The sequence below is a fragment of the Watersipora subatra genome, chromosome 1, assembly GCF_963576615.1.
Source record: "Watersipora subatra chromosome 1, tzWatSuba1.1, whole genome shotgun sequence".
Classification (NCBI taxonomy): Eukaryota; Metazoa; Bryozoa; class Gymnolaemata; order Cheilostomatida; family Watersiporidae; genus Watersipora; species Watersipora subatra.
In genome coordinates, this window is record NC_088708.1 from 17,401,380 (window position 1) to 17,414,657 (window position 13,278).

The 13,278-nt window shown below is 33.7% G+C and overlaps 1 protein-coding gene across 1 annotated transcript in view; it reads left to right on the forward strand.

The window, feature by feature from the left end:
- The window catches only part of LOC137407088 (uncharacterized), a 47,562-nt gene that overhangs the window by 22,602 nt on the left and 11,682 nt on the right, over window positions 1-13,278 (forward strand). The window contains exon 3 of the mRNA XM_068093695.1: window positions 6,703-6,821. Coding sequence (XP_067949796.1) covers window positions 6,703-6,821 — 119 coding nt within the window. The remainder of the gene's footprint in view (window positions 1-6,702; window positions 6,822-13,278) is intronic.

Sequence of the window (13,278 nt, forward strand, 5' to 3'; positions counted from 1 at the left end):
TTATTGGGTATTGCTACATTTTCAGTGCATCCATTTTCAACATCTTTGTGTTATTATCATTCTTTTTATCAAACTAGTTGACAGTATCCACACAAAAAAATGCCCAGATATTTATAATATCCTTTAGTTTTTATGTAAGGTGTCATCTTTTAATGTGTTATAGGTTTCAGATTTGTTCAACGTTTTTTATTGCAGCTTTAGCTGTTTTTCTACTTTATTACTATACATTTGGATACTGGCCCGCTATCTACGGAATGCTACCCTACAGGATGAAAATATTCGTTGGTCATAAAAATTCGCGATTTCGCGCACACTCAATTCCACGAATTATTAAATTCCGTGAATAATTAGTTCTATTTTTAATCACAAGAGAGAATAACTACTGCATCAAATTGAAAACTAGTCGCTAGCCTAGTTTTTAATATAAATACTAAACGTAATTGAGTTCCAAAACATTTTTAAAATCATTGCCTGAGCTTTGAGCTAACACCATTGTCAATGCATCACATTTATTTACAAAATTATTCAAGGTTGTCACAAGATATGCAGAATGGCGTCATCGCAAAAATAGCCGCTAGGTAGAAGTACTAAACGTAGCCGAGTTCCAAAACTTTAAAATCATCGCCAGGCTTCGAGCTTTATTGCGTCAAACTTTACAAAATTATTCAAGGTTTTCACAAGTTATTCAGCATGTCTTCAGCATCGCAAAAAAGCTCTCCTAGTCTTTTTACATTGAAATCAACTCCATCAATCTCTAATACCAAAGTTGAGGACGATCATGATTCTGATCTGGACATTATGGTATGTATTTGATTTGCAGTGCAGATATGTTTTTCCATCATCAACTGCATTAGTTAATTCTTTTGTTTAAAAACTGATCGCTTTCATTAAATACTTCAGCTATTGTTTTTGTACTTCCTTAACACTCGTTAATTTTTTTTTTTTCTGTGTTTACTGCAGATTGCGAATGAAACAACCTACTCCGATTACGAAAACTAGAGACAAGTAGTAATATTCATCAAGGCAGAAATATTGGCAGAGAGGCAACCAGTCAACCTAGACCCCTTCATCGACAACAATTCCTTGATATCGCTGCATCAAACATGATTAAATTATATATTTTATTTCATGTATAGATATATTATAATTTATTACAAACTTGAGTGTACAAATAAAATACTTCAAATACAAATAAAATTTTACCAACGATGAATGAAGTAAATATAAACAGTTTAGTCCATATGGCGATTGTCTAGCAATAAAATTAAACTGGTACTCTTGATTTGTGAATACTAGCGTGTAATGGTGCTTTCTGACTAGTTATTTTGGTAATAGCAGTTCTGTTGCTGTCACTGTCTTGGGTAAATGTTGAAGGCAATTCTCTCGCTACTACATGGCTGGTAAGGAAGTTATCATCAGAACTCTCCTCGTGGCTTACTATTGCAAAGTTCTGCCGGTTGGCCAAAGATTTGTGCTCGTAAAGGCATTTTTGTTCCTTTTTTAAAAACCGATATATTCTCCTCGTAAGTAGCTGCGGTAACTTCAACCTCAATTTCCAGACCTCCCTGAATGATTGGTGATCTTCTAAGAATGACATCTACCACCCTTGCAATCATTGTTCTTCGGTATATGATGAAAAATCTCTCTCTCTCTCTTTCTCACACTAAAACAATTAATGAAGCGGTAGGGATGGAAAAAATAAGTATTGCGTTTCACCAAAGAACCAAAGTAAAATTAAACTAATTTAGTAAATGTGAAAAACTCATTACTTACCACAAGTTGTTGGCTTATCAAATGCCTCCAAAGCGATGAATATTCGTGAAAACCTCTGAACGCAGCAAAAATTGTTTACCATAGCTTAGCAAGATCGCTTCGCAGTTGTAAGCTAAATATAAACCAGAAATGCGGTGTGCGCATGCGTAGGAATAACTATATTACTAGCCGCAATAGAGTTAACTTTTCCTAGAGAGTGGCAGTTTTCAGCCGCGAATAAATTCATCCGCGAATATGCATGAAGAGACAATTTTCGCGAAATATAACTCCGCGAATAAATTTATCCTGTACAGTAATAAACAACATTTGTGTTTTTAACCCTCTTTTAGAGTGTAGGTGACTCTTTGGCAATACCACTACTGGAATTTCGGAGATTGTGATTTAGTGAATTATCACATCGTTGAAGTGAGCAAAAAAAATACTTCTTCAAATTGCTTGAATTTTTGTTACAACATCCAATTACATTTCAAAATCCTATAAAAGTCCAAACTACTAGCATGAGAGTCAAATTGTATACCAACAGAAAGGATGAAAATGTACTTCACTGTAGTAAAAGATTCATAAAAATGGTTTTAATACAGACCTGTATTTTAACTTAAATGACTATTCCAAAATACATGCAAAGCTCATCTAAATAATTTAAACACTTTTCAAACATATTTGAACTATTATTGCAGAGTATTGAACCAATATTGAGTGTCAGTAAGAAAACGTAACAATATTTGAATGGTTTTCAGTCAATGTTATTCATTGATAGTAATTATAATAACTTCTAAAGAATCAATAAAATGTGCGCAGTACAGTTTTACACAAAAATATAACACTCAAGTTGTTTCCTCTCTAAAAAATATTTAAAAAAATATCTACGGGCTAATTCAGGAATCCAAAGCTTCTTGTTGCTAATTGTTAAGGGCCAGTAAATAGATTCTAATTTTCACGTTAACCACATTTCAGGAAAACTTTATGAAAAATGCTTATTCATTTTGTTGGACCATATACTTGATGCTAGTAGCTATGAACTAATACATTTCAAAAATGTAAAAATACTACTGTAGCCAGGTCTTTTGAGTCATGACCATTTCCAATTGATTGGATTAATCATGAAGTCATTAGCCATGTTCCAGTGCCTGCCTTTAGTTTTCTGTAAGGCAGTGGTTCTTAGCCTTTTTTGTCCCATTTCCCCTTTTCCAAACCTAAAGACAGAAATTCCCCCTCTCAACTCCTTCAAATAACGCACTGCAACTAGATAATGAACTTTATTTACATATATAACTTATATACATATATATATATACATGTATATATGCATTTATTACAGTCATGTTTACATGGAATATTAAAAATGAATGTATATTAAAACTCAATATATCTACCATTGTAAGACAGTCAGCAGACTAGTGCGTTTTCTGTGCTTGTTTGGAGCTGACCAGAATTTTTATGTTAGGAGTTGTTGTAGATAGGGCACACCATAGGTCAGCTTCTACTTCCAGACGCTTTCTAGATTTGCTCTTTATGGTTAGCATTGCTGAAAATGCTGACTCGTAAAGATATGTGGAAGCAAATGGTATAAGCATTTTGAAAGCGGCCAGGCTTATGTTGGGATCCAATCTTTGGACCTGAACCCAAAAGTGCTCTATTGATAGCTCCTTGAAGTCATCTTTTAATGCAGAGTTGTTTGTCAGCTTTAAAAACTCCTGAAGCTGTTCCGGAACCTTGTGGACATTGCGCCTGAAAGGGTTTCGGGTAAGACTCATCAATTGCTGTCCTAGGATCTAACTTTAGAAAATATTTCTTAAACTCTGCTATCAAGCTGTTCCAGTGATGCTTCATGTCGGTTAGCAAAGAAGCGGAAGGAGCTTTCTTGTCAACTAATGAATGCAGAACTGGAAATGAAACTCTTACATTCCCAGTAGCCAGTCTTTCCACCCAGAGTTTGAGCTTGTCCTTGAATGCATCGATACTATCAGTTACATTCAACACATTTCTGTCTCTACCTTGCAACTTTGTGTTCACTTCATTGATTGAACCAAATATGTCAACCAGGTAAGCAAGACGCTGATGAAAGCCTTCCACCTGCATTGAAGTCATTAGTTTGGGTTTGTTATGAGTTTTCAAGAACTCATTGACCTCTGCTCGTAGATTGAAGAAACGCAGAAGCATGTTACCCTTTGATAACCATCGAACTTCGGTGTGGAATAATAGTCATGAGTGCACAGCATCCATATCTTTGCATAACTTGTGGAAGAGAAATGTTTGCAAGGCAGAGCGTTTGATAAAGTTTAATTACTTTACTTACTGCATGTTTATTTCTTAAGTATTGCTTAAGTTGATGTGGTTTCATGGAGTCGTTAGCGAGCACTTTCATGCACAAAACACATTGTAGTACTTCGATGCCGCTTTTAATCATACAAGTGAATCCATAGTTGAAGGTTGACTTGCAACAAAATTCACATTACCGTTATTTGATATGAAAAGATTCACCATGTCTTACCCTGTTGTGTTATAGGTGCAAAATATGTGGAAAGGTGATTACAAGCTCGTAAAAGCTCAAAAATGAACAGAAAATCGCAACCACACGAGACCTCCGTAGTTTTGATTCCCTTTACAAAACGGCTGAAATGTGATGTAGTTGTGAGAGATGGTTTCCGTTTACACTTTTTTGCAACCTTATTCGTCGAAATATTTTCACAAATATACTTCACGGATTCAATAAAACTATGTTTATTGTTCTTACGCGTCTGTTTTATCGTCATCATAATGCTGTCACTTTTAGCAGTGATATCCTATAACTTACTGTAAAAATTCGTTTATTTTTTTAGCCTTATTTTGAAGGAGTACATATCATTGTCTGATAATCATGACGAGCCTGTTGGTCACTTGTGATAATCGAAAAGTGCTGCAGAAATTGTTTGCGAAGTATTGGGTCACATGATCAGATTATGACTTGCCGATTAGACCAAGCCGAAACAAAACTGTAAAGTAGCGAGCATCTATATTTGATACGGGGTCTTCGGTAAAACCCGAAGTGTTTGTCATAAACTAGTACTACAATAAGTTTTCTATTGAGCTTTTTATTGGCCTTTCAATTCACGTGAGAACATACGTGACAAGACGATAACCAAATTTTGTGGCTACGTCATCGAAATGAAGAGATTCCAATCTACGGCGGCTTTTCGTTTTTGAGCTTTTAAGAGCTTGTAATCACATTTCCGCATATTTGGCACTTACAACACAACAGAGTAAGACATGGTGAATCTTTTGATACCAAATAACTGTAATGTGAGTTTTGTTGCAAGTCAACCTTTAAGGTAAGAATCATCATATGTTCGTCTTTTTTGTCTTTGACATTTCTAACACCTATAATATGGGATATGCAATCAAAATATTTGAATACGTTCAATATCTACATGAGCAGAACATCATACATATGTTAGGCTACAGAGCAAATTGTCAAAATGTTATACCTTTATGCAAACCAAATCGGTAACTGAACAATCAATATTGCAGGTATGTATATGCATGTAGTGTAGCAGTCCTTACCTTTACTACAGTTTTAGATCTTGGCATTGTTGAAACTACTGAAATTCATTCACTCCTCGCTGCCCTTTATGTAAGAAAAAATTGGTGCCACGGAAATCCCTTTGGCAAACTACCAAATTCCCCCCTAAAATCCCAAAATTCCCCCTGGGGGGAATTCCCCCGGTTAAGAACCACTGCTGTAAGGGGCTCCCTCCCTCTCCACCATAGCAATTCAGGATTGTATGCCCTTTTTAACATCCCTAATGAGGCTCGTACTACCAATCTGCTGCTTGGCAGTCTAATGTGCTAACCTATAGACTCCTTAAGGAAGTCTTTAAGGTGTATATGTGCTAACCACTACACCACTGTTGTTCTGTGTGAAAAGTAGCAAATTTCTTGATTAGAAAACTTCAAGTGACTTTTCATTGCTCACTGGGGCTAGCTTGGGCCAATGGTACAGCTACATCTGAGCTTATGACAGCTGTTAAGGTGCAAACACAGTAGGCGATATTTAGTGCGATATCGCGCTGGGTGGCGCTAATTTGCGCTGAAACTTGCTCAGCTAGCTCATGCAGAGCCATAATGCTAGGCATTCTCTATAACAACTCTATGAACAACAAGATTCTCTACAACAACATTCTCTATAATATCTTTATGCATTTCGATTGGTTGGTTTTCCCAGAACACAATTCCATGGCTGCTAATTTTTCCATATCAATGTTCACCAACGTACAGCAACAACATTTTGCTATTTTGTTATGATTAAAACATCATCAAAATGAACACTGAATTGTTCATATATTTAATAAGAGCACACCCAGTCCTGTATGACACAACACTAAAATTACAAAGAAACCATGTTAAAAACCAACATTCGGAAGTCAATCGTTGCGAAGGTTGACCATCTTTGGAATGATAAATATTTATTATATTAAAAATAAAAAACTACTATAAAGTAAACTATATAAAAAGATTGTAAAATATCACAGTTAAAAATACAAGAATAGTTTTCTTCTTATCTCTTCTTGTAGTGTACAATCCGTGAAAGTGAGAAAGGCCTAATAACAAAAGCGGAAGTTGTTTACGTCCTTGTCTAGAAGGCGCCATATTGACTTAAATTTATTAACAACTGCAAAGAAATTGATGATACGGAATTTTATTGGCAGTTTGTGAGCGTGTCTGGGTTATCATTTGCTGATGAATCACTCAAGTGTGTTTAGTCACATGCCAGTTATATCTCCGCGCTCATCATGACGCACGCCATAAAATCGCTTAGTGCGTTTGCAACTGAGTTCTTACGACAGGAAAAGGATTAATTCACTGAGTTATATGTTGAATCTCTGATGCTCATCATGTTGTATACAATTGCAGTCAATACATCAAGGTCAACCGTTTTTTGTTGCACTGTAGATCAAGAGCAAACCTCTCCAGATGGCGATACAGCAGGCTCTAACAGTGAAATGAGGATATCCTCAACCTGCTCGAGCGAATCAGTTTATGCATCCTCATCAAAGGAATCTCCAACTGATGTAAGCTCTATAAATTAGAGAGAATGTGAGTGATTGGAATTTGACATTCACTTGTGTTATACGCTACGAATTTTTGAGCTTCGGAGTTGTGGTTTTGATCGTAGGAATGAGAACGCATTTACATGATACGCAAGAGTGGTTGCACAACTCCCAATTGTTCGTAGCTGAGTAGTTGACATGCTACGAAAAACTTGCCGCGCAACTCTGCGTTTTCAATATTAGCGTGTTGCGCTTTAAGCTACAGTGGGGCACATATTTTATATCGCAGCTGACATGATTAAAGTGTGTCTAAGGTCAAATGTCAATGTAAAACTGTACGAAATGTTTCTTTCAAACTCAGAGGTAATCTTTTTTATTTCGCAAATAATATTTTTTAAAACACGTTTGTTGAAAATAGAGCTGCATAGGGATGCTGAGAGAATGTCACCAATGAAGACGATGAAAATCTGACCTCCGATCGCAAAGATGTATGCAATAATACGAATATTATTTTTCACATCATACGCAGTACTTCGATGTTGATACTATGTTTTCAAAAATACCCCCTTGAATCTGAGATTTGAATCGCTTCTAGGAATTAAACATGAGACATTTTAAACCATTTCCATGCTGCGAAGATGAAAAATAACGACAAAAATTCGTAGCATGTAACACCAGTAATAGATGGCCAATCCAATGTAACCTTCCTTTACTAGATTACCCTAGGACACTTATAATTCGCTAGTATTTAGTTTCGTGAGTAGCATACAGAGTAAAATTTCACTGCAACTTTATTTCGCAGCTCTGATGAGTGCGAAAATATAGTGATGTGAAAATAAATGCAGTGGAACAAACATAATTAGATTCCTCAGGTTCAGTTCACCGCACGCCTGTATTCACTGGTTGCAAGTTGGAGCGGCTAATGTTAGGCGACTAGTTATGAACACCTGGGGGTGTTGGGGGGGCGGTGTAAGCACCCAACAGGTTTTTCTTATGTAGGGCCTCAGCCGGGCCTCTCGTGTGAAGTTTTAAAAAATTTTATCGGAAAGTATCAACATTTTTCTATTTTTTGAGATTTGTTTTGTTTTAGGTGATGTAACTGACGAGATGTTTTTAAATTGAAATAGGCAAAACTTCACCGCAGTTAAAATGCTCAGAAAAAGACATCTTTTTCTTTTGAGCGTTTTAACAAAGATCAATTTTGCCGATTTTATTTTAAGTTGTTTGGTAAAACTTGATATTTTGCAAACCTTTATAAAAGTCGTTAACAAGAATATTTTGCCACTGATGATGATAATAATGACGTCTAAGAACTACTAAAAGTTGATGTTTGTCTCTATGGCTTCGAATAAAGTGATATTCTACAGCGATAAAAACCGGCTCCATAGCCGTTGGGCAAATAACTTTTCGAATAAATGATGTTGAGGTCGAGTTATCTGAAGCAATTTATCATTGCATGGAAACGGACCAAACAAATCCATTCGAGTTAACCTTGTGTTTGAGATGAATTGTTACATTTTATTCGAGGGCGAGTTATCAGAGTTTGACTGTACTTAGCCGCGGAAAGTTCCTAAAAAGTTGGGACGGATCGGCCGGCCAGCCACCCCAGGGAATACGGGCCTGGTTCACCGATAAGAAAAACTTTTTCAATTTGGGACTAGTTTGTAATTGTGAACCGCAGGAAGAATGGTGTGGGCGAGGTTGATAATGCATATTGATGGCTTGCTGCCGTTTGTTTCTTGGACTATCAATGAACAAAGCTATTTAATTTCGCGTTTTCGCTCGTTCGTTATGATAGTTTAGTTTCGCACATGAAATTTTCGCGAGAGGATGACTCCGCGAAAACGCGAAAGTTAGATGAGGCGAATACATAAGTGTCCTAGGGTAGTGAATGATTGTTGAAGTTAAATCTCTGCACATGTCATAAAGTCATTCCAAAGTTTGCTTTATATGTAAAAATCCTCATGTGCTAGAGCAATTACACCTATATGATTAGACTATATTTCATTTAGTTTTTTAGTCCACAAACCTAATAATAAATGTTTCAGATAATTACACATAGCATTAAAACAGATGCATTGTAAAAACTGTTTAAAAAGTACTGTGTATGTGAAAAAACTAAGCAATTACATGTAAAACTAAATTAATTAAGTAATAATCAATTAAAAGAGGTTATCATTGCAGGGGCGGATCGAGGAAAAAAGTGTGTGGTGCAAAATTTGTGTAATGTGGGTCATGATCATAGAGGTATCTCCCCCTAGAGTGATAACTACACGAGGGTTTCCGGTGCCAACAAGGAGCGTTTAGGCCACGCCCCTTTTTTGTGCTAGTCAGTCGTAGTGATTGACTAGATCAATAACATCAGCTATGAAAAGGGTTAAACAAGGATCATGCATTTCCAGTTAAGATAGTAATTAATGTTCATATTAAAGAAATGATGATTATAGTTTATTACTCTAATATATGCTTATTATTTAAAGCAATTCAATACCTACCAGAGATCGCTAAACATATTATGGAAATGTTTACTTTTCCATATCCATAAACATAAATATTTCCATAATTTTAGGGAAATGGATATGGAAATTTTATTTTAGAAATATGGAAATGGAAATAATATGAAAATAAATTATGGAAATGCTATGGAAATAATATGGAAATGAATTATGGAAATGGAATTAATATGGAAATGAATTATGCAAATTTTATGGAAATGGAAATAATATGGAAATGAATAATGGAAATGTTATGGAAATGGAAATAATATGGAAATGAAGTAGGGAAATGTTATGGAAATAATATGGAAATGAATTATGAAAATATTATGGAAATGTTATGGAAATAGAAATAACATGGAAATGAATTATGGAAATGTTATGAAAATGGAAATAATATGGAAATGAAGTAGGGAAATGTTATGGATATGAATTATGGAAATGTTATGGAAATGGAAATAACATGGAAATGAAGTAGGGAAATGTTATGGAAATAATATGGAAATTAATTATGGAAATGGAAATAATATGGAAATGAAGTAGGGAAATGTTATGGAAATGGAAATAATATGGAAATGAATTATGGAAATAATATGGAAATGAATTATGGAAATGGAATTAATATGGAAATGAATTATGCAAATTTTATGGAAATGGAAATAATATGGAACTGAATTATGCAAATGTTATGGAAATTGAATTAATATGGAAATAAATTATTGGAATTTTATGGAAATAGAAATAATATGGAAATGAATTAGGGAAATGGAAATTGTGACATACACGTAATCCCTGATACCTACATGACTTGCAAAGGCACTGAATAGATAGTGTTAAGTAAGTGAGTTAATGCAATCAGTTACTCATAGATAAGATACATAGTCATACTGGGGTTGTATTACATTAGCGTGATGGGAAGCTAATCGACTGCCATCAACTATGAGCTGTACTACCCGAGTTATAAAAAAGTCATTGGAAAGAAAATTTATTTTTATATAACATTTATTTACCATTCTAACTTTTAAACTTCATATCATGAGAAAATATTTTTAAGCAGTTTAAATGAATTAAGAGGAAAAAGAAAACAACTGTAAAGGTTTTTAAGCTTTTTCAAACAACTACAACTTTTAAATTTAATATCATGAAAGAAGTGTTTTGTTGAAATACATGTAAATTAGGAAGAAAAATAAAGCTGTAAATGTGTTTAAATGTAAAATAATTAGCAAGTAATGGCTAAATATAATCTGTTTAGCTATGATTACAATGAAAAATTATTTAATAAATAAGGTAATAAAAAAGTCTGTTATATTTTCATTTAATTATAATTTAGTATAATTAGGTATAATTTATTTTTATTTAACATATAACAACATTTGCCACTTTAACTTTCAAACTACATATTATGAGAAGTGTTTTGTGTAATTGAAATAAATGAAGAGAAGAGAGAAAACAAAAACAACTGTAAATGTTTTCAAGCTTTTTCAAACAACTACAACTTTAAAATTTCATATCATGAAAGAAGTTTTTCGTTGAAATAAATTAGGAAAAAAATGAAACTGCAAATGTGTTTAAATGTGAAATAATTAGCAAGTAATGGCTAAATATAATCTGTTTAGCTATGATTACAATGAAAAATTATTTAATAAATAAGGTAATAAAAAAGTCTGTTATATTTTCATTTAATTATAATTTAGTATAATTAGGTATAATTTATTTTTATTTAACATATAACAACATTTGCCACTTTAACTTTCAAACTACATATTATGAGAAGTGTTTTGTGTAATTGAAATAAATGAAGAGAAGAGAGAAAACAAAAACAACTGTAAATGTTTTCAAGCTTTTTCAAACAACTACAACTTTAAAATTTCATATCATGAAAGAAGTTTTTCGTTGAAATGAATTAGGAAAAAAATGAAACTGCAAATGTGTTTAATTGTGAAATAATTAGCAAGTAATGGCTAAATATAATCTGTTTAGCTATGATTACAATAAAAAAATGATTTAATAAATAAAGTAATAAAAAAGTCTATTTTATTTTTAAGTAATTATAATTTAGTATAATTAAGTATAATTTATTTTTATTTAACATATAACAACATTTGCCACTCTAACTTTCAAACTTTTTGCTTGCTTACATCAAGCAAAGATGTCCACCAACTAGTGGACATCTTGGCTTCAAGCTAGTCTTTGTATTTGATTGATATGTATTGAAATCTAATATTACATGCAAGGGCTGTTTGTGGACTGTGGTGTCAATGAATCACTCTATCACCATACAATGTCAATACTTTCAGTTGATGGCAGTCGATTAGCTTCCCATCACACCAATGTAATACAACCCCAGTATGACTATCTATCTTATCTATGAGTAACCAATGATATACAGCCCCCCCCCCCCCCATATGGGGGGCTGTATATCATTGATTGCATTAACTCACTTACTTACACTATCTATTCAGTGCTTTTGCAAGGCATGTAGGTATTGAATTGCTTTAAATAATAAGCATATATTAGAGTAATAAACTATAATCATCATTTCTTTAATATGAGTAATAATTACTATCTTAACTGTCGAAATTCATGATCATTCTCATGGCTGATGTTATTGTTCTGTCAATCACTACGATTGACTAGCACAAAAAAGGGGCGTGGCCTAAACGCTCCTTGTTGGCACCGGAAACGCTCGTGTTGTTGAAGGCACAGTTATCACTCTAGGGGGAAATAACTCTATGGTCATAATCACAGAAACCATGGTTAAGTTGGAATTGTAAGATTTGGAGTTATCTACATTAGCAGAAGGAGAAAATCCTCAGTTATTTTGCAAAAGAAATTTGGATTCTAGCTTAATTACAACAGATTTTATAGTCAATAAACTGAATGCATGTTTACCATTAGTGCAAAAACATAGTTCTGAGAAAGCTGGTGTTAAAATTTGAGAAACGAAAACCAATGCACAATTTTGTTTACATTTCAAAACGTCATAGCAAGCAATATCAAGATGTTGTGATATTTATCTAGATTTCTGTATTTATATCCATAAAATTATGCTGAATTAAAAAATCTAAACAGATTTTAGCAGGTTGTCATAGAAATAGCTGTATATTTATAAGAAAATGTATTACTTAATTTTACAGATATTAAAAACGGCTTGGCAGTACCGCGATATCAGGCACAGCCAAATCATCAACAAAATCTTTGGAAAAAATAACAACAGTAACATATTGCACACTATCGGTCACTATATACTTCGATCTTAGAAATTCGAATAATTATTCTTAAAATTAAATAGTGTAATAATCTTGTAACAATCGTTAGAAAAATATCATTGTAATTCCCTTTATTTTCACTGCTTTTGACATCAGTTGGAATACCAAAGTACTCATTATAAGTGTCTAAAATGTCAGAGTTATCTTTAAAATCGGCAAAAAAGAAACGATTATATTTATCAGACGTTATTTTTCAGTACTTCCTGTTTAGCATAGCAACGGTTTTAAGGAGTTTTTTCGAGGGTTAAAGACTTCTATTGGCTAAACTGACTTCAGATCCAGAAAGATCACTCTTTGATTGGTCCAGATGCACGTGTTACAAAAATTGTTACTAATATTATAAATTCAGTTGGTGCAACTTCAAAGTCGGATAACTCAACTTCGTGATTTGTGACTTAATCATGGTTTCTGTGACCCCCTTCACATATATATATGGTGGGAGCGGGTGCGCGGGGCCACCCCCTTGCCTGGCCCAGCGCTAGCGGAACTTTTTGAAATTTAGGCATCTTAGAAGGAAGGAGAAGTGTGTTTGAGCCCAAAGAAGTGTAATCATTTGTTTGCAGCAAACAACAAGTGTAGAGATAAAAATTGACATTAGATATGATTAATTAAATTGGTGTTTTATAATGTTTATTATACTATGTATATCAAGATTACCTATAAACAGAAAGTCATCAAACAATTGTGCAATAAAAGAAAATCAAGACAAAATCA